General features: G+C 45.8%; 1 protein-coding gene across 2 annotated transcripts in view; it reads right to left on the bottom strand.

Annotated features, from left to right (window-relative positions):
* Nucleotides 1-521: 521 nt before the first annotated feature.
* Dock1 (dedicator of cytokinesis 1) overlaps nt 522-27860 on the bottom strand; it is a 484316-nt gene continuing 456977 nt past the window's right edge. For both annotated transcript variants that reach the window (XM_051193215.1, XM_051193217.1), the window contains exons 44-52: nt 27573-27659; nt 25722-25898; nt 24758-24841; nt 19782-19919; nt 15359-15504; nt 11206-11404; nt 7419-7572; nt 6134-6285; nt 522-1743 (exon numbers count right to left, since the gene is read on the bottom strand). In XM_051193215.1, coding sequence (XP_051049172.1) covers nt 1648-1743; nt 6134-6285; nt 7419-7572; nt 11206-11404; nt 15359-15504; nt 19782-19919; nt 24758-24841; nt 25722-25898; nt 27573-27659 — 1233 coding nt within the window. In that variant the 3' untranslated portion in view covers nt 522-1647. The remainder of the gene's footprint in view (nt 1744-6133; nt 6286-7418; nt 7573-11205; nt 11405-15358; nt 15505-19781; nt 19920-24757; nt 24842-25721; nt 25899-27572; nt 27660-27860) is intronic.

Raw genomic sequence — 27860 nt, 5'->3', positions numbered from 1 at the left:
GAGATGGCTCAGTTGGCAAAGCATTTGCCACACAAACATAAGGGCCTGAGCTTGAGCCCTAGGACCTATATACAAAAAGCTGGGGCCAGTGAAATGTGCTTCTAGTCCCAGTTCTGGGGAAGCAAAGGCAAGTCTATCTCAGAGTTGCTGGCCAGCCAGTCCAGCTTAACCCTTACAAAGTGACTGCATAGATTCTTTCCGACGTTGACCTCACTCTGGGCTTGAGGTTCATGAGAGGCCTGCCTCAAATAACAAAGTGAAGAACAACTGAATAAGATACATGGGGTTTACTTCTGACACCTGTGTTCATGTACAGACCCGTGCACCCCATGTACACTAATACATAAATGGGCACGTGTAAAAACACACATGTGCTCACACATGCAAGTGCCCACACACTCAATTATGTTTGAGGAAGATGGGTAGATGCATATATATAAGTGGGTGGTTTTTGTTTTTTTCATTAAGAAAGTAGTATCTATATTTTATGTTAAGTGATAAAAGAAGCCAGGCACTAGAAGTCCTTTTTAAATAACATTTATTTTTCATTTGTCAGTGATTAACTTTGTACTCTCCTAGAACAAACAGTATCATGATCATAGTGAATAAAAAAATATAGATGATCAAATAAAAATATTAGGTTATACAAAGTTAGTTTTTTTTTTTTCTTTCTTTCTTTTTTTTTTTTTTTTTAATCATTGTCCACCAACATCTTCAGGACCTTGGGAATCTGGAAAACAATTTAACTTGTGGGATTTAAAAAAAACAAATATTTCCAGCAGTTAAACATGAATAAGACACATTGAAGCTCATTTTCAGAGGCTCATTAGAATAAACAGGGGCCACAGACACTCATAGGAGCTCTGAGAACCACCGTATATACAAACTTCTGTACACAATGAGAACACAGAGAAGCCACTCACTTAAAACCACCTCCGGTGGTGTATGGGGCCATACTTAAAAACGAATGAAAATCCTATACTCGTATTTATTTTCCATTTGATCGGGTATTCTTAACGGTGTCTCTACTCCATGTATTAGTATCTCTTTAGTAACTGAGAGACATCCCTACTTTAAATTATGCCAAGGGAAATCAAGGTCTTCTTGGAAGGGGTACATGTAATTGCTTGATGTCAGCTGAAATATCACTCAAGCACACAGGTCACACCACGGATGCAGGGAGAATGGGTGGAGCAGTCAGCCCATGGGGGTGAGCTAGAGTCTGGGCTTCCTAGGATGTGTAAGGATCCTCATAAGTTTACTGCATAGCTTCTCAAGGTGGGAGTGGGGGAGGAGAGTTGACCTCATCCCTCCCACTTGGCTAAGTCACATGAGCCAAGCTCCCTGCAAATGAATACAAGTCATTTGGCACACAGGAAAGGGTATCAGGGCAAGACTGAGGCCATCTGAAAGGCTGACAGGCTCAGAGGCCCCAACTTCAAAATAAAATCCAGAGTATGTATGACTGGGCCCCATTCCCACTGCACTCTGAGATACTCAGGGCCTCTGGTCCCATGGCTAGGAAGGACTCCTTTCCAGGAAAAGCATTCACACTAAGGTGAGGCATCCCCGGTCCTGGAGGAGGTAATCGCAGGCACAGCAGATGTAAAAGGGAGGAAGGAGGGTAGCTTTCTCATCCCAGGGCATTCACTGCACGATCCCGGAGTCCACTGAGGTCTGCTTTCGGGTAGTCTTCGGAGGGGGAGGAGGTGGCGTTTTGCTGGGCAGTGGAGGTGGCTGTTGCTGGGAAACAGGAGTATGAAGAAGCTGTCATGTTACTGGTGTCCTCAAAGAAGCACCTATTTATGTTGTTTGTTTGTTTTTCTGTGGTCTTGGCATAGTGTGAAGCTAGTCTGAACACTTATGATGAGAACTGCCCCCCCCACTCTCACACCCCCTGCCCTCCCCATGATAATATAGCTCCATCCTGCCTGGCTTAGAGCCAGCATCCCTGCAGCCATGGGGTTTTCTGACATCTGTGTCTATGTACATGGTGAATGATCCCCTGAGAGGCATCACTGTTTGTGGTTTTAGATTCAGGTGTCATCGACCTAGTAACACATCTGTGTCCAGAGAAAAGGCTCTCCAGGGTGTGATGAGAGACTTTCCCTTGCCTTCTGAACTGACAGCCTAGGCCAGCAAGCTTTCTCTGGAAAGTAACATTTTACAATTTGTGGGTTATGCGAGGCTCTCATTCAGGCTGGAAAGCAGTCAAAACCTGGACCAGCAGAAGCTGTAGCCATAGCTGTGGGTGAAGGAAACTTAATTAACAAAAGCAAGGCACTGGCTGGATTGGTCCATAGGCAACAAAGTGCCTTGGGATCTCGGTATGGTTTCAGTATAAAGGCCCCCTCTCTTACAGGTTTATGTGTTTGAACACCTAGCCAGCAGCACCATTGTGAGGTGGGAGTGGGGGGTTCTGTCAACTCTTGGGAGACAGAGCCTTGCTGGAGGAAGGAGGTTGCTCATAGCAGGGAAGCCTTGAGGCTTATCTCCAGGTTCTCCATCCTATCCTTTATCTGTTCTCTGTTCAGTTGGGATAGGAGCAAGCATCTTCCACAAGCTCTGGGTCACTTCAGGGCTGCCTGTCATAATGCCTTCCCCTACACAATAGACTGTGAGCCCACAAACTGTGAGCCAAACAGCACTTCCCTCCCTCTGCCTCTTAGCACGCAGCATCAAAATTAGAAAAGTAACGAATGGAATATATCTTCTAAAGAAGAAAATGAACACACAGCTGCAAAGCTGGCAGAAAAACCATGTACTACCTGCTGTCTGTGAATGACTCAGGTGGCCACCATCCTACTGCTCTTAGGACCCTCATGACCATCATAGACACTGACAAGAGATTCCAGAGAGATGTGGCTCTATCACCCAAGGGCACAGTGAGAGCAGATAAAGAAACTGTCAGATGGAGGGGAGATGGGAGCCCAGTGCAGGAAGAAATCTCAAGAACTACTCAAGAGCCACCATGTAATGTAAGGGCAAGTGTCACGGTCTCTCGGAGTATGGCTGAATGTGAAGAGGCTCTCAACACAGAACCATGACACAGGTGTCTCTTACTCACTGCCCAAGAATGATCCTGGTTTACAGACAGGTAAATTCACAACCACCCTAGTGCTGACTACAGAGGGCAGGAGATCATCTATAACACTAGCCATTTTTCAGAGGGAAATGCCAGCCTTAGGAGCTGACTCAAGCTCCCAAGCATAGGAACCCGAGTGCAGATTCCCAGAACCCATGTAAAAAAACAGGCACAATAGCACAGGCCTCTAATCCCTGCCTGACAGACAAGAGGATTTATGGGCTTTGTTGGTTATCCAGTCTAGCCCAATGAGTGAGATTCAGGTTTAGTGGGAAACCTGCCTCAAAAGATAAAATGGAGAGCAATTAAGAGAGACACCAGATGCCAACCTCTGGCTTCCTCATGCAGATGTGTAAATATGCACTTGCATCTATACACATATATATGAACACACACACACACACACACACACACACACACACACACACACACGCACGCACGCGCGCACGTGCACCCCAAAGTAAAGAATACATTTGTTAGATTTTTTAAGGTTCGTATGAACTGTGAAAAACAAAACAAAAACATTGATTCGATGGCCTGAAAACATCCATTGTAGGTGTGTTTATAGGTAAAAGTTATGGTTATATCCAACAGAGAGTAACTGTAGTCAGGACCAACACAGTCTGAGGAAAATGCAGTGTTAGATACCAGAGGTGCCTTTAATACCAAGTGGGAGAATGTTGGGTTTATCACCCTTAGGCAAAATTATAGCTCACATGACTGGTCATACGAGTCATTCTGAAATGAATGACAGCTTAAAATGGCAACAACTAGAGACAGAGTCACCGACAAGCCGGAGGCCGATCGATGAGAGTGACGGGAGGCTATCGATCACCTCCTACGGCAGATGAACGATCATTATCCAAAAAACGGCTTTCAAGACTTGTGCAGAGAGAGGCACCTGAGAAGATGCCTTAACTAACTACAACACACTAACCACCTGCCTGTCACCCAAACTTGAGCTCAGGCTGCAAATTAAACCAGAAACAAATTGCAAAGAGAGCTGGGTAATTAATCTAATTGAATTTGCACCCGCTTTATAAACTCAACGGCAGCTAGGGCATGTCGGTCCTTCTCTTAATCACAAGTGGCACCGACAATTTAGGATGATGGATCTGTAACCCCTGTGTGGATGTGTGACAGAAATGAACTTGTTCACACTTCCAAGTTCAGAGTTTTCCGATTATAGGAGGACCAGGGGGCATTTTTGCCTTTCTAATAAAATAAGGATATTATCAACTAATGAGGGTGTAACACCCTAAGGGAGTGAAGGCCCCCCCCAGGCTCCTTGGGTCTCATTTTGTGCTGGAGAGGTCAAGTTTACATTTCAGTAGCTGCCTGAGTCCCGTAGCCTTATAGAATACCCCCTTCTCCAGGGCCAGCTGGCCAGCTAGTATCTCTAGGGAGATCTATCCCTTCATAAATGACACTTTGGCTTCTGTCCCTTGCATGCCAGAGAAAAGGTCTGACGGATGTTTAGTTTCCTTACAGAAACTATCAAATGCACAGCTACCAAGCACTTCCTTCACTCACCACTTTCTTTCTGTATGTGCATGCATGTATCCATGCCTGTGTATGTGTTTAAACAAATGCCATTATAAATGTATGTTTATACACATGCATGTGGCAGCCAGGGGTCAACATCAGGCATCTTCCTATGTAGCTCTCCAACTTATTTATTTGAGAGAAGATCTTTCACTGAACCTGGACTCTCCAACTTGGCTAGCATGACTGACCAGTGAATTTCAGGGCCCTTTCTGTCTGCCTAGTGCTAGCCAGGAGGACAGATGTCTGCCAACATGCCTGGCATTTATACATGGGTTCTGGTGGATTAAACTCAGCTCCTATTACTTGCATGGCAAGCATTTTACCTACTGAGCCATCACCCCAACCCTCCCTCACAGCTTTCAAGGGAGGAAAAGCAGTTTGCAGAGAACCCAGTAAAAAGCCTCCCCAAGAAAGAAAAAGAAACGGCACGAAGAATTTATTTTTACTATGGTGGAAGAAAAAAAAAAATCTCTGTGCCTTATAGTAGCCACTAATCAATTTCACACCATCAGGGCTCTCAGGGGCTCTGGTGGCCACAACATTATGTTATGGAGGCTGAACAGTAAAAAGTATGACCAGCTGTACAAATACAGCTGGGTTGTTTTACTGACTGAACTTTAAAAGGCCATGAATAACTTGGCCTGGGTGTGGGGACTACAGAGTGGACATTTCTGCCATGACTGTGTACATCAGACATGTGCGTCCTCTCTGAGCTTATCATCTCTACTCATGTTGGAGTTCTAAACAATGACCTGAGCGATGCATGGCAGCAGCAGTGAGGACCCATTTTAGTGTGGTGTTTAGGACTGTTCCCTACTGTCTGCATTAGCAGGCAGGCCCGAGGTGGCTCATCGGGGAGCACATTAGACATGATAAATGACTTTAAAAAGAATGTCTGGTGGGGACCACTGCTGGAGAGGGGTTCAGGCTGGCTGTTCCTGAGTACTGCTAGAAGACGCCAGGCCCAAAACTTGAACCAAGATTTTTAGGGGCATTTGAAGGCTGATGAGGCGGGGCATGCAGTCTCTGAACCAAAGTGGAGCCCTTCTGTGTACTCTCTAGGCAGCAAGTATCTGTGGTCACTAGGGACTTGTCAGTGTGACTGCAACATTGCCCAGAGGAACTACAGGGCCAAGATGGTGGGAAACAAAGGAAAGCCCTGCCCTATAGAATAGCACATCATTCTAGTGTAGTCAGACAGACCTCTTGGCATCAACACTGCTGGCAGTATCAACAGCTCAAAGATTGGCATTTCCATCAGAATGACTTCCTACACAGGGCAGCAATGGGGAAGGCTGCAGCACTGTATGGGAGGCGGGGCTTCTTATAGCTAGGGCTAAGATGAAGAATCACAGATTGTACACATCTCTATCCTTACTTCTCAACCCTTCTCAAAATCAAATCCAGGTCCATCCTGTGTTTTTTTTTTTTTTTTCATGGGTCCAAGGTAAAACCACTGAGATTTGGAAGTTTGGGGACAGTAACTAAAGACCCACTTACCCGCTGTGGGGGAGGAGGAGGTGGAGATGTGGGTGAGCCCATCAAATCCTGGTTTTCCATCAGATTTCCATAATCTGCCATGTTGCCTTTGAGAGGCAGAGGGGGTGGGACATCCGCCACATCCATCCCTGTCATGCCGTTCAACTCCAGACCTGAAGTATGGAGAAATAGTTACAAGGGAACCAAAACGTCTCCTGGGCCTGAAGGCTCTTGGGCTCCCATTTCCCTCTCCTCCACAGAAATACTTGCCAATAGAGCAAAGAAGAAGGCAAAGAGAAGCAGAAAATACAAAGAGTGGAAGTCTCTCCAGGTGGAATGTTCTAGAAAGGAAACTGAGAACACCAGATCTTGAAGCAACATACTAATTCACTGTGTAAATTACTACCGTCCACGAGCCTCCTTTTCTTTGGTGGCATCCATAATTGGTGTGACAAGGACTGTGGACAGTGTGCCACTTTGAAAGCCTGACAGGCTTTGTGGTCAGCCTGTCACAGTTGTTACTGAGAAAGCTCAATGGGTAAAGTGATGGGGCATGCCAGTTACAGCCACACACAGCTCACCCACCATGATTGTAAGACAGGAAGGGTCAGAAGTTGCTTTCCAGAGCCAAGGGGAGGGGGTACAATGGGTTCTTAAAGCACACAAAAGCGGCCACTTACAAAGAGAGGGAGGATCACTTAGGTAGGCTAATTCCATCAGCCTTTGTTGACACGCTTGGAAAAGATGTTTTATTTTAAACCAAAGAGAAAAATGGGCACATTTATTGGTGGGCATTTTTGGGGTTTTCTTAAGTGGTTATCTGGTAACAGGGAGACAGCAGGGCGGTTGACAAGTGACCCTGGAAGCCTTGGCCTACAGCTGCGTCATTGGGGTAAAGTGGATGTGACATAACACTTGTCATTTAATGCTCCTCTAGTATGCAAGTCAGAGGTGGTGACAGGCTGAGAGTGCTGTGCAGTCACCTGTCATCCCGAGTAGAAGTTTCTATGCACTAAGCAATAATTCTTTCACTGCACATCCCACTAGACACAGAGACCCAAGGCACCCTGTGGCTCTCAAGACCACTTTTTGAGACAGGGGCTCTGCTCCTGGGTTGGGTCCTGCACTCTCTGTTTGCTGAGCTCTGGCACTAAGGGTGAGCTTCTGCTTGAGTAACCGCCCCCTCAACCCGAGGGACTCCCCCAGGTGCCAGGTACTCATCTGTATTTTCGTCTGCTGCTGGGAAAAGGATCCTGAACAAAACACCACAAGCAGAGGCACCTTAAGGAAAAGCAGTTCCACTTACTGGGTTGAATGCTGAAGCTAAGCTTGGCTCTTGGTGTGACTGGAGGGGGTGTCTGCTGGGAGGACGGTGATGCTGGAGACGCAGAGAAACGCCTTTCACTTCCAATGACATTGATCACCTGGCTCTTGGGTCTTTGGGGCCGCAGGGGACTTATCTGTGTTGAAGGACAGAAAGAACAAAGATGTGCAGGGACTGATTGTGTTTTCCCAAATTCCTGTGCTGAAGCCTTAACCTCAGCCTCTCACAAGTCCATCTGGAGGTAGGGCTTTTGCAAAGGAACCAGTCATGATGATGTCAGCATGACCCCTAATCCAACAAGATCTTAAGAACAAAGGGAGTTTGGGCAGCATGCAAATGGGGAGAAAGTCACAGGAAAATAAAAGCAGAGGTGGGGTACTGCTGTTGCAAATTAAAGGACACCAAAGATGGCTAGTCAACTCAGAAGCCAGGAGAGATGTGGAACAAAACCTCTCACTGCCTAGGCAGCAGGCAATCCCATCTACACCTTAATCTTGATCGCCATGAAGCTTCTAGAACTGGTAGACAGCAACTTTCTGTCATCTGAGTTGCTAGCAGAGGGTATAGTACATTGTTATGGCAACCAGTCCCCATTAACACGGAACTTTGTAGAATCCTTAACCCAGCCTTTGGGGGTGAGCTAGCTTGGAACTTGCTATGTACCCAATGATGACCTTAAACTCCTGATCATAATTGTTCCCTTCTCCTGGAGGCTGGAATTCCAAGTGTGCACCACCATGTGGGAGTTTATGAGCTGCTGGGGATTGAACTCAGGGCCTCATGCATGCTATTAAAGCACTCTACCCACCAGTCCTTTGCAGGCTTCTTGAACACAATGTGAAAGTGTGAGAGTGTAGCTTTGAGCTACTTGTGTATCTAACAGCAGCACCTAGGGATGCCCCCAAAGGATCAGGAATGGAACAGAGAGCTAGGTGTGGTGGTGCAGAGACAGAGGCAGGTGGATCTCTGTGAGTCTACAGAGTGAGTTGCAGGACAACCAGGCCTACATAGAGAAACCCAAAAGACAAAAACAACCCCCCCCAAAATAACAAAACACAAACCTAAATGAATGGAACAGAAATCTAGAGGCCACAGTGGCAGGCAGGTATTTCCTTTTCCCCTCATTTAGTTTCTTTGAGCTGTGTTACTATCGGGCAGGAGTTTCTTTTCTCTCCTCTTCCTGCCAGCCCTGGGCTTTTGGGCACACGTGGCTTTGCCCTACCTGGGCCCCTTTCCCTGTTTGTAACATCAGTAAATTTAATTTATATATTTCTTACAGCTTGGCCTCGGATCTTACACATCAGGGAACACCAGCAATTACAAAATATTCTGAGAAAGGATTATTCAGAAATGCTATTAACCTGGTGGAAAAGAGGAGGCTGTCTCCAGGAGGGTCTGGCCTTGGTGTTTCAGCTTATTCCTGGGGCATGAGCTGGTTTTGACGGGGAGGGAATGGTGAGAGTCAGAGGGTCTTTGTGTCTACCTTAGAAGAGACCTACAGAGCCAGCTCAGACTGGAGCTACTGAAACCAGAAGTAGGGGCGAGGTCCTGGGCAGCAAAGAGGTCTTCTGATAAATGAGAAGACCACAGGTTCAAGCTACACATCAAATTATTCTATGCATATGGTGTGTGTGCCATGCCCGAGTTCTGGCCCTTCTCTGTGGAAATGGAGAACCCCCCACCGAACCTGGCTGGATGCGGTCAGGACTGGCTACAAGCCTGGCTCTCCCAGGAAGATGTGCATATGGGCTGGTGAAGAGACTGGGCTGTAAAGACCTTCTCTCACTCTCTCTGCTCCTAACACAAAGCTTCAGGAGGATTTCCTGGGGAAATGCAAATGGTAGCCTGGAGGTCCAGCTTTGAGAGGCTCAGTTAAAGGTCACGATATTATTGTTAATGACACAAATGAAGAAGGAAGCTGAGCCCAGCCCCAAGGGGGAGGGGGAGATGTTACAGAAGCCAGGAGACCAGCTGATGTGTGTAGGTGTATTGAGGGGGAGCCATAGCAACAACAGAGATCTGGGAACACTAGGGGGTGCTAGAGTCAGCATGGACCATGCAGTGTGTAGATATACTGTGCACCACACCTGACCAGTGGGTAAGACTCTGCTGCAGCAGCCCTGGGCATTCTGAACCTCAGGCACCTTCTGACAGCAAAAAGTCAAGATTCTGTCCTCTGACCTTGTGTAGTTTCTGCAACCTGAGAGGCCCACACGGTATTGCACCTGGCCCTGTCATTACTAGGTGCTGTCCAGGAAGACGGTCATCATTGAGAAGGACGGAAACTGTACTGTGATGGCTCAGCATTGGCTGTGTCCTTGGATTTGTTCCCACGCAATTCAACTGTGGTCCTTTTGGCTACCTAACTCTACTTTCCTGAGGCCCAGTTTTCATATCTTAAAACAGAGATTTAATGAAAATGTCTGCAGGACCCCACAGTGCCTGACCCTGAGTAAATATGTCAAAGAAAGAAGCTGAGCCAACCAGTAAGGATGCTGTGGGACCAGAGAAGAGACCTTGGCTTGTGAGGGTATTTGGAGGCACAGCTTTCTGGAACAGTGGGCAGAAAATGCAGAGTAGCTTACCAGTACCTCTCATGTACTGCCTGGGGCCCAGTGCCCAAGAAATTAAAGCCAGCTTTGACCAGTGATTCTTGGGCCTGATGCCCTTGGCCATCAGTGTCCACACAGAGACACCAGAGCCCAGTTCCAGTGACAGCACATGTCCACAAGCCAGAGAGCCAATGGCCTTACTGAGACATGCCACAGCTCTGACATCTACATCTGCCTCCCACCTTGAGTCAAAGGGAGCATATGGCTGTTGTTGGTGCTGGAATGTTCCCTCTGACATGTTTTCATGTGACTTGTTAAGAAGCATGTCTAGTTCAGAATTTTCGTGAAATGCCCTTTATCATAGCCAACATGGAGCTAGCTGTGATCCAGGGAGACACGCTCCAGTCACTTACCAGTCAAGTACTATCCATGTCTAGAGGAGGTGACTCTGAGATTATGTCATTCTGGACACTGAAGATGTCTGGGTCTCTCTCTGAAACACTCTCTGACTCATTTCTACACTTAGACCCTAAACACTAGGTTGTGCTTCTGGGAGGCCTAGGTCCAAGACTCATCTTGGGATGAGAGCACACTTATATTTACTTTACTTATTTTGTATATGCATGTATGTATGTATGTGTGTGGCACATGCATGGAGGTCACATGGCAACTTGTGGGTGTTGGTTTTCTTCTATCATATGGATTCTGAGGAATCAACTGAGATCATCAAGTATGGGGTCATCTCACCAGCCCCACACTGGGCAGATTATAAGCCTTAAGCAAGTGACTAAGGCTTAAAAATGCCAATAAGGAGAGGGTAGAGGGGACATTTGCTACCCGTGAGCAATGATTTGTTTGTGAAATAAGTGTGCTTTTGTTCCCTGAGGTGCTAGGACATCGGAGGGCACCAAGAACAATAGAGCTATAAAGAGCCCAGACACATGAGGGCTTTGCAGGCAACTGACCTATCCAGCCCCTCTGAAAGATGATGAAGGCTAAGACAGCATGTGTTCTGGGAGAAAAGACAGCTCGGCTCTGCATCTCTGACTATTGGGCTATTTGAGGTCAGAGATGAGAAGACCTCTGGCTTTCAAGTTGCTAATTTCTTTTTTCCTAAAAATTCAATAAAATCCAGCTGATAAACCCCTTGGTTAGATGCAGAGCCAAGTGGTCCCAGGTACCTATGCAGGGCTCCCTCCCATCCCCAGTTAAATTACCGTTTCAGAAAGGATCACTGCCTCAGACTGCTGCAAGGAGCTGTCTACGGGCTTGAATTCCTTATCAAATATCTCTTGGTGTTTGCTATTCCTTTTCTCCTTCTTCTTGTCCTTCTTCTCCTTATCTGGATCGTCCCTATCCAGTTTGTCCTGGGACCTGGAGTGCATCTTCTTCGGCAACAGAGGTTCTAGAGCAAACCTAGAAGAAATAGTCATCTGAATCAATGGACAGCTACTGATCTTTACCTAGCTATGTGAAATCAGGTGCCATGCACCAGGCTCTCTAGTAATCACAGACTTCCACAAGGAAAGGAATATTTCAGAGGGGGGGGGGCAACAGGGACCTTTAGATGCATTGTGGCTCATTAGGGATGATGTCACAACAAAGCATTGGGCTGGAGGGTCAGTTGGTTAACTGCTTGCATTGCAAGCACAAAGACCTAAGCTTGATCCTCAGAACCTACATGAAAAACCCAAATGTACTGGTGTGAACTTGTTTCTGGGTTTGCTCCCCAGCCAGCCTAGCTGAATTAGTGAGTTAGAGGCCAATAAGAGACCCTGTCTAAAAACAAACAAATATACAAAAAACAAAACAAACAAACAAACAAAAACAATGTAAAAAGAACCTGAGGAACAATACTTGATCAGGTCCTTCAACTTCCATGCACATGAGCATACATACAAGATACATGCATGAACACACATGCACACCCACCAAGCACATACATATATGAATGCACATATGATATCTATTGGAGATAAAGACTATAGAGTGCAAAAACCCTGATACACACCTGTAGCCTCTCCCAGATCTGTGTGATGGGTTCACTGATGACGTATACATGCTATTTAAACTGTAAAGGTGTTGAATCTGAGCATTGATTACCAATGGCCATTAACATCACCAAGAGAGAAAATCAGCTCAGATGTGCCTCCAAAAGGAAGGACCTAGAGCTGCCTATGAGGTTAGCTGGTCCCAAATCAAACCCAAATTACACCAGACCTCTAGAGTCAACCCCTAATATGTTGTTGGTAGGGAGGGCAGACAGCACCCACACCATAGGGCACAACATCAATACAATCCATTCAGTGCAGACACAGAAAGGTAAACAATCTGGAGTTTTCAACAAATTACAAGAAAATGACAGTTTTTAAAAAGTGGATCGAGAGACTTAAGGAGAGAATATCAGCTAAGGGCAAGGTGAGTGCTTCACTTAGTCTAGTTTCAAATAATATATATATATATATATATTGAGGTAGGGCCAGGGAGATGGTGCTGTATGTAAAGCTCTTTGGTGTCTGTGAGGATCTGAGCTCATATCCACAGCATCCTTGTGAAGATGCCTGTGGTGCTGCCCAGTTGTAATCCTAGCACTCCTACAATCAGGTGGGAGCAGACACAGGAGAATAACCAGAAGAGCAGGGACAGCTAGCCTGTTGCACACAGTGAGGAATGACCAGAAGAGACCCTGTCTCAAACCTGATGGAAGATGAGGACCAACGGGTGAAGCGGTCCTCTGATTGCTGTGTGCATGCCAAGGCCTGGGCATGCTTGTACTCATTAATGTAAGCATGCTCGTGCAGGCACATACACACCCAGATAAAATAAAAAACACAATGCATATAAAATGAGAAACTGATGCCAATGTCATGGTGATTAGGAATTTATATCAATATCTTATGTAATGTTAAGCTATACAGCTATGTTTCCTAAAGGGGACTTCTCATCATTTTGAAACTCACATCTAAATACCAATGGATTACATAATACAAAGCTTAAGGCTTGCTACAGAATTAAGATGAAATCGGGAGTGGATAGGATACAGATGGAAACAAGATGGGAAGGGAGTTTATAATGTTAAGACTGGCAGCTGGGTTAAGATACCCCCATGATACTATCCAGTTCACACTCCACATGCCCCAAATATTTCCAAAATAAAAACAAAAGGAAATCATTAAAAATGGTTGGTGATATACACATCAGTTCTTGACTTTGACCTTGAAGTTTATGGTGGTTGATTGAGAAAAGTCTCCCCATAGGCTCATGTATTTAAATGCATGGTCCCCAGTAAGTGGTGCTGTTTGCAGAGGTCATGGAACCTTTACAAGATGGAGCCTTGTTGGAGGAAGTATGTCACTGGGACTAGGCTTTGATAGATTATGGCCTTGACCCCACTACCTCCTTCCTCCCTCCCTCTCTCCCCCTCTCTCTCTCTTCTCTGAGTGCAATGTGATCAGCCTCCTGCTGCAGCTATCATGCCTTTCCTTCCTGTTGCCTCTCCATGATGGCCTCTTTCTAGAACTTAAGCCAACATAACCCCATAACCCTACTTTCCAAAATCACTTTTTGTCAGGGTGTTTTATCACAACAACAGAAAAGTAACTGATACAAAGGCATTCTGATCTATTATCCATCCATCCACCCATCCACCCATCCACCCATCCATCCATCCATCCATCCATCCATCTAGCTATCATCTATCTCCTACTATCTACCTATAATCTATTGTTTATACTTACATATCAACAAATCAACATTCATGAGGCATGAAGTATTATGTCTAAAATATTAGAAGCAACAACAAAAATGATATCACTTTATTCCAGGTTTTGCTGAACTTGAGACCATTTAAGTAGGCAAAGGGAGGACTTATGGCTCCCTTTGGGCCATAGGAGGAGGGTCTGTTCTTGTGAGTATTCAAGGAACTCTAAGGAGACAGGTGGCTGTACATTTCTTTGCCTTAGGAGAGGCCACTGCAGCCAGGATGAACTTTATTCTGCATGTAATCTATGCCATTTGAGATCAAGCCTCATTTTGTCCACATTAGTCAGATAGCAAAGCATGGCAACCCAAGAATGAACACAACTCTGGACTCTAATAGAGACACTTTCCAGTTAAAGGTTGAACAAACGCCTCCTGGGTGAGCTGACTGTAATACACCACTCCATCTAAAACCTCTCCATCAATTTCCACCTAACCCCTGTGTTCTCAGGAATATAAAAACCTTTTCCTAACTGGCCTGGGGATTCTCTTGAAGGGAAGCTGCATTAAATTTCTTTAGCTATCTTGTTCTAAGTGACAGGCACACATGATTTAAACACCTCTAAGTGGAGAATTTCCATATGGGTTTGGCTGAAATATCAGACACTGATAAAAATTACTGTTAAGAAAAGAATGTGGGTAGATTTTGCAGTTCTCCACCAGGCATATCAAATGCTGGCAAGAAACAGTGATTAGAGCTGAACTGTCCTTGATATTTTCTGGACAGCTGAGACCAGGAGCCTCCAGATTTGATAGTGACTGAATTGTCAACTGAAAGGGCTACTAGGACAAACTGAGCAAAACTAAATGTTCAGAAGTTCTTTTCTGATCTGAAAACCATGTTGATATTTTTTTTCTTTTTGCATAATAAGATATTGTACATGGATTGGCACTTAAAAACAATAGGAAAATACAAACAACAAGGTGGTCTTTGCAACACACTGAGCTAATGTCCAAGCCACATCGAGGGTCCGTGTGTTATTTAGCTTGTAAACTGGCAGGTTCATGCCCATTTTTAGTTCCTATGAGGGGGTCTTCAAGATGGTTTTATAGAATGAAGGCAATCTACATCATCTGTTATTGGTTCTGGCTGGGCAATAAACTCAGTGGCAGAAAGAAGATTGGCTGCTAGGGGGTTCTGAACAAGGGGGTGCAAGGTTTGATGATGTGAGGTTTAGTTTTTTAGGATGAAAGAGTTCTAGGGGAGAATGTTTGTACAACTGTGTGAATATAGTTAAATACTTAACGATAGCTTCCTTTCATTTTTATCCTGTATTGATCTGTGTGTGTGTGTGTGTGTGTGTGTGTGTGTGTGTGTGTGTGTGTATACCACAGCATCTATGTGGTTAGAGGACAAAGTGCTAGAATTAGCTGTGGTTTTAAGGTTTGGCACACACCTTTCTAGCAATGCTACCTAGAGCAAGATGCAAGATGCTCCACAATTACACAAAGCCTCCATTGTCATATGGGGACAATAAGTCTACTGTCCTGGGAAGTTTCCAAAACAGCATGTCTAGGGATGCTAAGCAACCCCAGGGTACTGCTGGCATCCCATGACATCCCAGGCCCAGTCTTCCCTATCTGGAGCCCCAAACTGCTAAGCCTACTCACCCATCCGAGCCTGGCCTGGAAGGGGTGCTGTCGGAGGAAAGGGAAGAGACTGAAGCCACGGAAAGAGGCCGGGAGGATGATGGCATGGTGAAGGACCGCACCATGGATCGTGGCCGGCTGCCTCTCCTGTCATCCAGACCTGAGGGCTGAGAGAGAAAAAATATGTGTTAACACCCTGGCCACTGTGGCCAGATTCCTATACTGAAGCAGCTTCAGCACTGTGGGATCAAGACCACATTGGCCCGCCCACAATTCATAATAAATTTCCCTTGTAGTTTTAACCTAAGGAAAAAAGTGAAGACAACCTGAACATCTCTTGAGAACTGACTCAGATGAAAATGATTCCAGAGAGACCCTTCTTGGCTTTTTTATTCTAAGTATATTTTTCTTCTCCAAGACTCACCAACCTGTCTAACAGTGGTGTCCAGAGTGTGGCTTGGAATGTGTAAGATCTTTATATGACCTTTGTTCAACTGCACATTAACACCTGAGCCAGATGTCCAGACTCGCAGAGCTACATTGGTTCAAAACCTTCATTACAGAGGGGACCTTCCCACACTCCAGGTAGATCTTTGCTGGTGAGTGATGCGGATGGAACAGAAGCCTGGGCTAGGCTATGGAGTCTCTCCTCTACCAGAAGAGGACAAATAACACATTCTAAGAAAACAGTCACATGGTGGAGTTTTCTAGTCTGTCTTTGACACTTTGCTGGACATTACCAAAAACCAATGCCAACAGGATACAACATGTATCTATATCTAATTAGGTAGGAAAACACCAGTGTGCCTGAGCCTGGAGCCAGATGTTGGTACATCTGGACCACAGCTGTTTCACAAACACTTTTCTTGGGCTGGTAGAAATCACATTTCTGTGTGTCACCCACCCCCATTTTGCAGCAGCCTCCCACCCCACCCCAAGATGCTGGCATGTCACATAGCCAATTGCCTACAGGACAGTTAATCTATATCATAGTCCCCACCCATGGAGGTAGCAAGGTGTTGGTTACATATTCTTTAGGGCATCTGTTGAAATTACCCTATTAAACAGGAGATGAGCCTGGTACAGGTGCTGGCCACTGGCTTAAAGTGATCAGCATCTGGGGTTGCCTCAGGCATCTCCATGGATACCCACTATGATTAATCAGCCACCAGGAGGAAGCTTCAAGGGGGTAGGGTAACATGCAGAGTCTCCCCACAGGTGGAAATGTTTCTTCTATGACATCTGAAGATATGAAGTCCACATCACATCCCTTTCTAATCCTCTTTGAAGCACTGCTGGTATGCAGAATGACCTGTTGATCTATAGGGTCTCCCCTCTGCCTGGGGCTAGACCCAGAGACACAGCTGTTTGTCCTTGCTATTTGTCTTGATTCAAGGGTGGAGTTCCATCTAGGTCCATTCTGACCTGCTCATCACCACCCAAACCCTGGGCTACTTGCCTGGGATGCTATCTATTCTCTGGAATCTCTGAGAATTTGTGTTTTGAATAGAGACTTGATCGTATCTTTGGCCTTCTCAAACTCACACTGTCTCAGGCCATTCTTCCACGGGGTTGGAGGTAGAGGATCAGTTGGTAAGGCGATTATGCCTCTGAACATCTATCTAGCTGGGGAGGGACTGCCTTCCCAATTTCCCTGAAAGTATTTCAGGCTTGACTCCATCACAATCCATTTGCCATATAGGTTGAGGAAGAAAGGAAGGCAAGCCAATTTCAGGCTCTGTTGACTTCTGTAACTTGGGGGTCTGTTGCCTTGTGTTTCACCACCACCTGGGCAGGTGAAGAAGCAGCTAAGGAGATAAGGATAAGCCAACAGCTGGGAAGAAACTTGACCTGCTTGGTATGTGGGTGGGGAGGTGCTCTCACACTGTATGCCCCGTTCCTGAAAACGGGGGTTGCTATGTCTGTGGCCTTTCCAGAAGACATGAGGGCTCATGAATGGGTCCACGGAAGGAGACCACTGGGGGCCAGAAGGTGCAAAGGTCAGGGAAGCAGCTCAAGCTTCCTACTGTCAACCAGCATGAGCTGGCAAGGTAAGCTTACGTCCTGGTTGGGATGTGCACATGCCATGGGATTTATAAGAGGAAGATGTCAGGGGTAGGATCTGGCCAAGGATAGACAGGAGCCTTTGTTGGAGACTGTACTTAAAGGGCACTCACTGAGGGGAACTGAGGGCTCTTCTACTGAGGGCTCACTACTTTTTCACTGAGTAGAGCTTCAGAATTCCAGAACTAAGAGGACTTTCATCCATTCCATCTGAAGCAACTAGAATCACACCCAGGACTAAAAGGTAGCTCAAGGGCATGATAATAGGAATGCCTTGCTGTCTGAAGTTCCAGTCACAGGGCCAAACAGGTTAGGAGTAGGAAGTTAGAGCAGGCTAGATATTTGTCTCTAGCAACAATTGTGTGATGTGTACAAAACATGAAACTACTGTAAGCTTCTTTCAGGAAATGCACACTGGCTCCAGTGTGAGGATTAACATTGAATGTAGGTAAGAGCTACAAATCTTAGCACAAGGCTGGTCCAGCTTCTGTTGCCTATGCCCTGCTACCTTGGTATCCAGACAGAGTGACCCTCTAGCCCTGTCCTGTTTCTCTGAACTTTGCATCTTTGCCTCCTGGCTGAAGTTTTCTTTCCAACCATGACCACAAGTATTGACTACCCACTGAGTCATGGAAAGAAGGTGACTTCATAAAGGGAGAGAAGTGGGTGCATTTTGGTTTACTTAAATGGCACCTGTGGACTGCAGACTCAAGCATCATGTTGTCCCTGGAGGGAGCCAGGCTTGGGGCTATGAGAAACAGTCCTGGAGAAGGGGCCTGGTTTGAGTCTCCCACTAGGTAAATCAGCCCAGCACTGCCCTGGAGAAGCCATTAGGTTCAGTGTGAGAGATGTAAATTTGGACTTTGAAGCAGGCAGAGCATTGATGTACTGTTTTGTGAGATGGAAGGCAACTCACAGGGAGCTATTAAGCAGGGGCCACCTGGACTGATGGGCCTGGAGGCTCAACCAGCAGCTGGTCTGAATGATGGTTTGTTTCAAGCGAGGAGATGGGTGGAAGAAAGAAAACAGAGCCAAGCAAGGTGTCCTGGCCCTCACCAGACTTTAGGAAGAGGACAAGAGAGACAATAAACAGAAAAGGGTTTCATGTGTGTGAAGGTGAGATAGAGGCCAGTGCTTGTTGTTTCCATTCTGTGAGTCTCTGGGAGTCTGCTCTGTGTCCATCCAGGGGCAGTGTCTCCTTGAATCCCCAGAATCGACAAAATAGACACAAAGGAGCAAGCAGGAGGGGCCCTTGCGTTATGTAGTCAGAGCGTGTCTAGAGCATCCCTTTCTGGGGCTTAGGCTGGCTCAGAAACATTGACAAAATGTCTTATGTCCTTTCTTTGGGTTTTTAATTTTAAAACCCATCCTTTTGGAAAAATGGATGTTATAATATTGCTCTTCAAAGTATCCTGAGATGCTCCTAGGCTTCCAAAGTACATAAGACAAGACAGGCACCTCCCAGACTGTCTTTATGACTACATTCCTATGACCACATTCCTCATAGACAGACAGGCTTTAGCCTGTGCCACTGTCTACCCAGAAAGACTGGCTGCAGAGCCTCATTCTGGGCTCCAAGATGGAGTAGGACTCAGGAAAGATGGTTTCTGCCTCATAGTACCCATGACTGAAAATGCTCCCTGATTTTTGTCTTCAGATAGCACTCTGAAGCCCTCACTGGCCCTGGCTGGAATGTCTGGCTGCCCCCACCAAGAGATGTATGGCATTTGGAGAAGGTGATGCCGAAATTGCTTGTCTTGAGCCAAGGATGGATGTTAAGGTACCAGGGAACCTATCTGAAGATACCCATAACTTTCTTCTACCAGCAGGCCCTCTGCAGATGGATGGTCTGACTCAGCAAGTTCAAGGCCTGATCAGAACACAACAGTTGTGGGTCAAACAGCCATCCTGACTTTCTTCAAACTGACCAACCCTAAATTAGGGGAGGAGAACCCCCCCCCCAAAAAAAAGCCCTCCAGCTCCAGAGCAAAAGAGCCAGGATTTTCCGGCTTCCTGACCATCCCCACCCCCCACTCTGCTTTGCAGAGGTTCTTTTCCTCTGTGTGTATCTCCTCAACCTGGATAAATGCCTTTCTTCAGCTGCTCTGTGTGATGTTCAGGATTTCTTCTCTGCTACCAGTCACACTCTAGAACTTTTTTTTTTTTTTTTTCCCTTTTAATTCTATAATTGGCCCTATCAAGACCCCTGGATTGCATCACACTCAGCAGCAGACTACTCAGAGAGGATGAGCAATGTGTTTGGTAATTGACAAATCTCATAAAATGGGCTGAGGTCCCTAATATCTCCTAGGAGGCCTTACAGAGGCCTCGCCCCCTCTACTCCAATGGGACGCTCCTCTTCTGGGACCTGCCCCCTTACCATGGTCCTGACACCATACTGCTTTTCAACTTTTTCCTTCAGCTGCTTGAAGCAGGCTTCCATGCGTTCGTGGAATGGCCTCAGTGCCTCGGTGACTTTGTCTCCGTGAATCCTGATCCCTTCAGCCAAGAATGGAATCTGAAAAACACAGGTTGGCATTCCTGATTTGGGGGGAAGGGGACAGTGGGGAGGGGCGATGCACAGCAGGAGGAACAGCAGGCTGATTGCACCTGCTTTTGTTCCCAAGTCAGAGTGACTGGTTAAACTCATCAGCAGGCAGGTCACCCCTCCCCCAACCCCCAGAGATGCAAATATTCAAATAAGAACTGTTTGGATCTTGAGGGAACCATATCCAGGGTGGAGCTCTCCACATGCTGGCCACTTTGTTACTTGGTGGGGGTGGGAGGAGTCTTGTTACCCAATTGTCCTAGAACAGACCATACTAGTGTTTCTCACTGGAATATGGGGACAGATGTGATTTGAATGTGTCCACATGTACCTTGTTCTGGTAGCAAAAGGTCATGCCAGAGCCCATTTATCAGCAGAGAAGATTGTATTTATAGGCAATTGAGAAGCCTACCCCAAACATAACAATCCAATTATAGGCGATCTACAGTCCTGACGGATATTCTTACTTGCGAAGGAAAACTAAATTTATTCTTCCTTAAAACCAAAAATAATCGCTTCTCTGCCGACACTACTGTCACAAGACATCCATGCCAACACTTCATTTCCGTAGCAATGATGCTGACCTTTAAAATCGTCACACGAGACATTTTCATTCTCTCAGTGGCAGAGACCCCTGGAGCAGTTGCAGCTAGGGGGTGGGAGAGGTAGCAGGCTCCATTCTTTCCCTGGTACCCAGACTGGAAGTTAGTCAGTCTTCAAAGAATCAAGCTAAGAGGCTCCCTCTTAATAATTTATAATTAAGTAAAAATACTGATTAAAAACTGATTTCCCTAATAAGATAGAATACCAATCCAAACCAGCATATTTATTAGTAAGAGGGATAATAAGTGCACAATTGAATTTCATGTGAACAAACTCAAGGAATCTTAGCAAGATGAATCAACTCATGAGCTGTATCTGCTTCTATTTATAGCACACAGCTGCTGCCTCTCTTGTACTCCAAGAAAGGAGGGGACACACAAGTACCCCCATATTCAAAGTACCCAGCCTGCTCAGAAGGCACTGAAAGAAAAGTTTGCTTTGCTGATATGTGAGCCTAAACCCAATGCAAGAGACAGTTGATAACAATTTCTGTCCATTTATCATAAAAGGCGGTGTGCAGGTGAACTTTCAGAACAAGGGTGTTTTCATATTCCCTATGAATTCTTCATGGAAATGGCAGCCTCTCCCGGGCTTGCTACCATGCACCCAGGACCAGCCTTAGAAATGTTTACTGCTACTCTTTGGCTCCCTGAGTTCTGACTAGGGTTAATGACAAAATGATGCTGGTATATCTTTGGGTTGCAAATGTATTGTCTGAGGAAGAGGGGAGGGTGACCATGCTTGGTAGAGCTGACTCTAGGTGAAACCACAATCACTGTAGACACTGGGAGCATTTCTGATTTAGAATGGCTGTCTCAAACATGCAAAATGCAATCTAACCATCTTGTGTTTGGTGGTGGTGATGGTTGGGGTGGGGGTGCTAAAATTCTCTGTATCAAAGAGGCTACCTGATGGATGAGAGTGAGAGTTGAGACCCTTGTTTGTACTGGGAGGATTGCTGAAAATTGTGGCTTGGCAAGTGAGACTTACGAGGTGAGAGAACACACCGCTCTAAGTCAATCCTGACATTGAGCAGATAAAGTCTTCTCATAGAATAGGATTTGGACCCTGCTTCTCCATCTATTTGGAGCTGAGCTGCAGCTGTGATTCCAAATGGAAGGAAATAAAAAGCTATTCTGTGCAGCTCTGTCCAGCATACGAGGTGCTTAATATACGGAGGAAAGCCATAGACCCAGGGCCTGAAATGGTCTTTGTAGGCCTTTTTGTTCCATATGTTCAAAATATCTCTAGCAGGCAGATTCCTAACTCCATTCAGGATTGCCACAATTGCCACAGGACCCAGAAACTGTGCCCCACAGTTTGAGTCACCATGGGTACATTTTGGAATCTGTTATTTCTAAAGGGCCCCAGACTCTGGGAGAGAGAGAGAAAGTTGTTCAAAGTTAACCTTCAGCCCGTTCTCAAGCATCGTGTTATGTGTGCCCTGTACAGGTCTGAGCCTTGCCAGCAGCAAGGAACATCTGATCACTTTGTTCATCACTCTGTAGGCACCAGCCCCTGCAGAAAGGGTGGTGCCTATTGTCAGCTGGGGATGATGAGTGAGGTTGCTCTCTCATCTTTGTACATTTCAAAGAAAATAAGTATGCTGTGTGGCAGCTTAATAGGAGAAGGCGTGGGCCCATCTTTGGACGCTCTGCAGGTGTGTTGGAGGAAAGACAGAGGTGAGTCTTTAAGGAAGTTGCTTAGTATCAATTGCAAAGTCTGCAGGCTCCAGGCAGCCTGCATCATGCTCAGCCTTCCAGCTGGTGAGGTCATCAGCCAGGCCATCACTGTCCTCATCTTCAGATCTATGAAGCAGAGCTGAGGAGCAGGCCAACCAGGGCTGACCAGCCAATCTTAATGGTAATGTAGGCAGCAGAGACATGCTTGTCTATGGCCGTACATCTGTGATGTAACTCAGCCAGCAAGCCCTGGGACTCCTCCCAGGAGAAACCCTGCTCTGCAGAAACTCACACCGAATAAACTAATGAGCAAAACGAGAACAAAGCTAACTGTAAAGCTCTCGTTTTTTAATGAACATACAACTCAATTACCAATGCGAAGATATCAAAACACTTGCAAATGAGAGCAAAGTCACAGGTAATATTATAAATATGTTTTCCCCCTTTGCTCTTTGATTTAATGAAATTGCCCAGAAAACAGACTCCTTCTTTCAACTTTACCATGAGCTGCTTTAAAATTCATCTCTTAATATAGTTATTAGGGGCGATGACATGGTGTGGGCATAGAGTCTCTCTCTGGGGAACAAATTATTTTCCTCTGTATGACTTGAAGCTCGTAAAATCCAATTTGTTGTAAAAGCTTACAGGGGGGAAAAATCAATAGAACTTTTACAGGCCAAACCAGGTTTTGTGTTATAGCATTCTGGGGTATTTTGAATTCTGTGCCCCGTTGGTTTTGAGGGCCTCAAATGGAATAATCCAAAATTTAAAATCTTTCCCACTTTTTCTTTTTAAAATAAAAGTCAATGTGACTTAAATTCTGGGTGAAGAAACCACTACTGGCCAACAGTGTCCCTACTTTAGCATTCAGAGGGATCTTATGTCACAAAACAATTCCAGGGCAATCGACTTCAAGAGCTTTATGAAAAAAAAAATCAAAATATCTCTTTTTCATATAATTATCTTAAAATGTATAAAGTTGCACATGCATGGAGATGGTCATGCTATGAAAAAAAAAAAAAAAACCCAAATAATAACAAGTCTTGGTGAAGATTCAGAAACTAGATCCCGTACTCCAGGTTTTTGCTGTATAAGACAACTCAGCTACTGTAGATTAGTTTGGTAATGGCTTAAACCTCAGACCTAGAATTTCATACACTATGGAAAATCTAACCTCCAGTATATGCAGAGTACAGAAAGCAGGGAGATGACAGGTATTTATGTGAACATGCAGTGACATGTTCCTTGCATCATTAATCACACCAGCTACAAAACGGACTCAACCCAAATTACCACTGACAGATGAATGGATAAACTCTGGCCTATCCACCCAGAAGAACATTATTGAGCCTTAAAAAAGATATTCTGACATAAGCTACAACATGGATGAACCTTGAAGTCATTATGTGGAGTGAAGTAAAACACACCAAAGAAACAATCATACACAATTCTGCTCAAGAGACTGTCTTATAGACACCAGGTTCATACAAGACAGAAAGTGTAAGGGCAGATGCCAGAAGCTGAGGGAAGAAAGGACTGGGGAGCACAATTACACCTGGTGCACTGTGTGTGTGTGTGTGTGTGTGTGTGTGTGTGTGTGTGTAGCAGCATTTATAGCTGTGAAAATCCAGTCATCTTGTACATCTAAATGCAAATTTTGAAGACTTCCATCTTGGTTGCAAACCATAACTCAGCCCCACACCCTAAGTGGTCTCACTGGCCAATGTGCTGGAGACAGAGATGTCACAAGGATGAGACTCTTTTAGAAAGGTCTCTTCTAGGAGGGACAGCTCTGTGCTGAGCCCGGTGTCCTTAGGCCCACTCAAGAGACTAGGGCCAGGCTTAGCCATGCATTCAGTGTGGGCACCTGTCCAATTCTAGCATGGTTCTCCATCCTCTATAGCTTGCACACATCCCTAACTCCAGGACAAGCTGGCCCACACCCTACCTTCTGCAGTCTGACTAGTGGGATTACACATCATGGTTATCATGGGTCAGGCATGTCCCTCCTGCCTGTGTGAGGAAACATGTAGCAAGCTGCTCCAATGGCAGAGCAAATATAGATGGATTAAGTATAGAACACTCGCCCAGGGACTGCAGGAAGCACAGACACCCCCATGGAGCTCCCTTCTCTTGAAGTAGACAGCACAGAAGGGCCCAGCCTAGAAGCATGAGTGGAAGAAAATCTGGGCAAGCACAAACAAAGACACTCACCCCGCAGAGCAGCCTCCCCTCTGTGGACCGGGTGGGCAGGCTGCAGCCACCCCATGATCTTTCTCACTCAGACCACAGCCGCGGAGGCATGATTCTGTCAGAGTCCACCTTGATATCTAATATCCCTCTATTAATTCCAGTCACATGCAGGTTTCCTACCAGATCTTGTTCATTGATGACACAAAAATTTTTGGGTGTTTAAGTGACTTTTTCATTGTGAGTGTGGTAACCCAGAGGCTGTTGCCATCCTGGTAGGAATGTATGTGAAGGTGCCCAGATCACGCATCTTCCTTTCCTGGCCATACCAACCTGCCAGGCTATCAGGTCCTTGAGCTTCTCTATCTGCCCATGGGCCTCAGGATGTTCCTGCAAGTATCTGTCCGTGAAGAAAGCCTGTGGAGATAGGGAGAGCTGCTCACATATGATTGCCTAGCAAAGCACTGTGCATAGGAGCCTTGGGAAGGGATTCGTGTACAACTGAGTCCCACAGCCCTCCCATGGCACTCCCTGAACATCCAGGGTTATACCCACCCCAGGCCCCAAGGTCAAACACAACACAGGCAGCAGGAGTTCAGAAAGGTCACAACAGATCTAGATTGCTTGGTTCTATTGGGTAGCAATGGCTTTGGCTCTCTCAGCTGTACCAATGCCTGGAGTTCACACTGATGGCTGATAATCTTCTCCTCTACTGATTCCAGCCAGACAGATATTTGTCTGGAAGTTACAGATGTGTGTGTGTGTGGGGGGGGGGCACACATAATCCATAATCATTGCTAGCTCATTAGGACACCCTTTTGATCTAAATTTTCACTGTCTACATCTGCTTCAACAAGTTTGTTTTACATAGGACCAGCAGACAAATAATTTTGGTCTTGTGGACCACATAGGCCTCCATTTAGTGGTTCAAATATGTCATTGCTGTATCAGGGAAACTGTCACAGGGAAGGAGTAAACAACTGCACTCAGCCCCAGCATTTGCAAAAATGAGCACTGGACTGTGGCAGGCAGACTTGATTTAGCTTGTCCCCCACGTTCTTCGATTTCCGCCCATTCTCACTGAGCTGCTATCCAGGGAAGTCAGAGGCCCTCTCCACTGAACCCATGCCATCTCTCAAGGATACATATCTGGACCATTGCTTATCTCCAGAATGGAATCTTTAGGTCCCTAATGATCCTAAGGGTTCTGGAAAGTGAGGGTGACTCTCCAGGATAGTTTCTGGGTCTCAGGGATGGAGTTTGGGAATGCTCAGCCCAACCCAGGTATGTCACGTGCCTTCTCATAATTGGCAAAGCCACCCATAACGGCAGGATCTACAATGCCATTCAGGAGCATGGACAGAGGGTTGATGGGAAGGCCCGGGTCATCCAGGTGCTGCTGGACCATGCTGCTGATCTTGTCATTGGTCAGCTGCATCGTCTCGATGGCATTCTCCAGGGGGCTGATCTCTACCTGCAAGGAAGAAAGCATGGTGGGCATCACCCCAGCTACTGCAGTGTGTCCAGGTGAGGCAGCCTCCTGTACAATTTCTTCCAACACCTGGTTTCTGCGCAAATACAGGTATTTGGACTTATGAAAATCCAGTTGTCTTGTGCATGTTAAAGTAGATCTAGAGGACTCTAAGTTGGCTTCCCACCAGATCTCAGCCTGGCCACCCTAAATAGTCTCATTGGCTAATGTCCTGACCATCTCCTGTCTACCTTAGTGGCTTTGGGGTAGAGAATGAAGGTCTTGCAGTGGGAAGTGATCATGTCCCTAGAAGGGGGAGGCAAAGGGTCCTGAGGCCTCTGAGTAGGGATGGGAGCCTCCATCTTGGCTGCTGTGGGTTGAAGAGGTCTGGTGGAGCAGGGACATGCATGTTTGTGGAAGGGCAAGGAGCTCTCATTGGCATGAGCAAAATAGAGCGGTGAACACAAATAAGGGAAGAGCCAAATTGGCAAGCTTTTGTCTAGTCCTTAAGCCAAATCATCAGGTGTTTCAGGGACTCACTGTTAATTGAATGGCAGGAGCCATTTCCCGAGGTGGGATCCGGCCCAGAGAAGATACACAAACAAAAGCATATTGTAATTAGTTTTTTTTGTTTGTTTGTTTGCTTTGCTTTGTTTTTTGAGACAGGATATCGTGCAGCCAAAGCTGGCTTCAAATTCAACGTACAGCTGAAGATAACACTGGAACTTCTGATCCTCTTGTGTGCTAGGATTACAGGCATGCACTGTCACACCCAGTTTATATGGTCCAAGGGGCAGCATCTAAGACTTCATGCATACAGAGGAAGCCTTCTACCAAGGGGGCTGCTGCATGCTTATGCTTTTATTGGACCATTTATATGGGTATTGTCATAGTATAGCTCTGTTAGTGAAGTCATCCTGTAGGTTCCTGTAAATATGAGTTTCATTTAAATAAAACTGTCTCATTGCGTTTGAAATGCTTAGTGGTTAAGAGAACTAACTGTTCCTCCAGATGATATGTAATTGATTCTGAGCATAGACATGGTGGCTCATAACTACCTGTAACTCCATTCCCAAGGGATTCAATACCCTCTCTTTTGGCTTTAGCAGGCACTGCATACACATGGCGTACACATACCCAGTCATAAATAAAAACATCAACAACAATTAAAAAAAAACCTCTGTCCCATAGCAAGGCAAAGTTTGGCTTATAAAATAGGAATCATCATGTCTTTAAAAATATGGTCAAGGAGGAATATATTCTCATGTGTAATGGGTGAATTTTACTTATCACTTATCAGGTAAATGGCAACCAAACAACCAGGAAGAGGTTTTGTAGGAAGTTTACATCAGTGGGAACATACTTTACACTTTCTATTTAGTTAAGAGAAAGAATTATCAAAGCAACACAGGTAGAGCTGACATATTAATGTGTGAGAAGGAATGGATTTCTTGTCAGCCAGCCCTGGAGGTGGCCACATAGCTTTGGGAATAAGATGCATGAGGCGACGGAGAGATACTAATGCTCTAAGGTACACACAGGGTGGTGACAGGCATTTAAAGGTCTGGAGCACATTACAGGCCACAGGGACCACAAGGCTCCATTTGAGTGCAAGGAGAGCATGTCAAACACAAGAGGAAAGAAATGCAGATACTCCCTTTTGGGGTATCTCCTTACCATGAAGACAGATTTGACTTCAAACCACCTTAAAATTCCTGGCAACTTATAGGCTGTAGTGTAGATGGTTCTCTCAATCCACATATTCTGTAAGAAGAGTCCACACCGTACATGTTAGGAGGGGGATGCCAGTAGGAGGGAACTCTCTTTTGTTGGGTATCTGTGTCACCCCAGCATGTGGGTCTTCTATAAGGACAAGGCCTGCCTGTGTTCACATAGGACAGGTGTGTGCTGAGGGAACCCCAGGAACCATGTTCTACTTGACAACCACAACTTAACCACAAAGCA

The sequence above is a fragment of the Phodopus roborovskii genome, unplaced genomic scaffold, assembly GCF_943737965.1.
Source record: "Phodopus roborovskii unplaced genomic scaffold, PHOROB, whole genome shotgun sequence".
In the NCBI taxonomy this organism is placed as follows: domain Eukaryota; kingdom Metazoa; phylum Chordata; class Mammalia; order Rodentia; family Cricetidae; genus Phodopus; species Phodopus roborovskii.
Note: the sequence above shows the minus strand (reverse complement) of the source record. Positions and strands in the feature narration are given on the sequence as shown.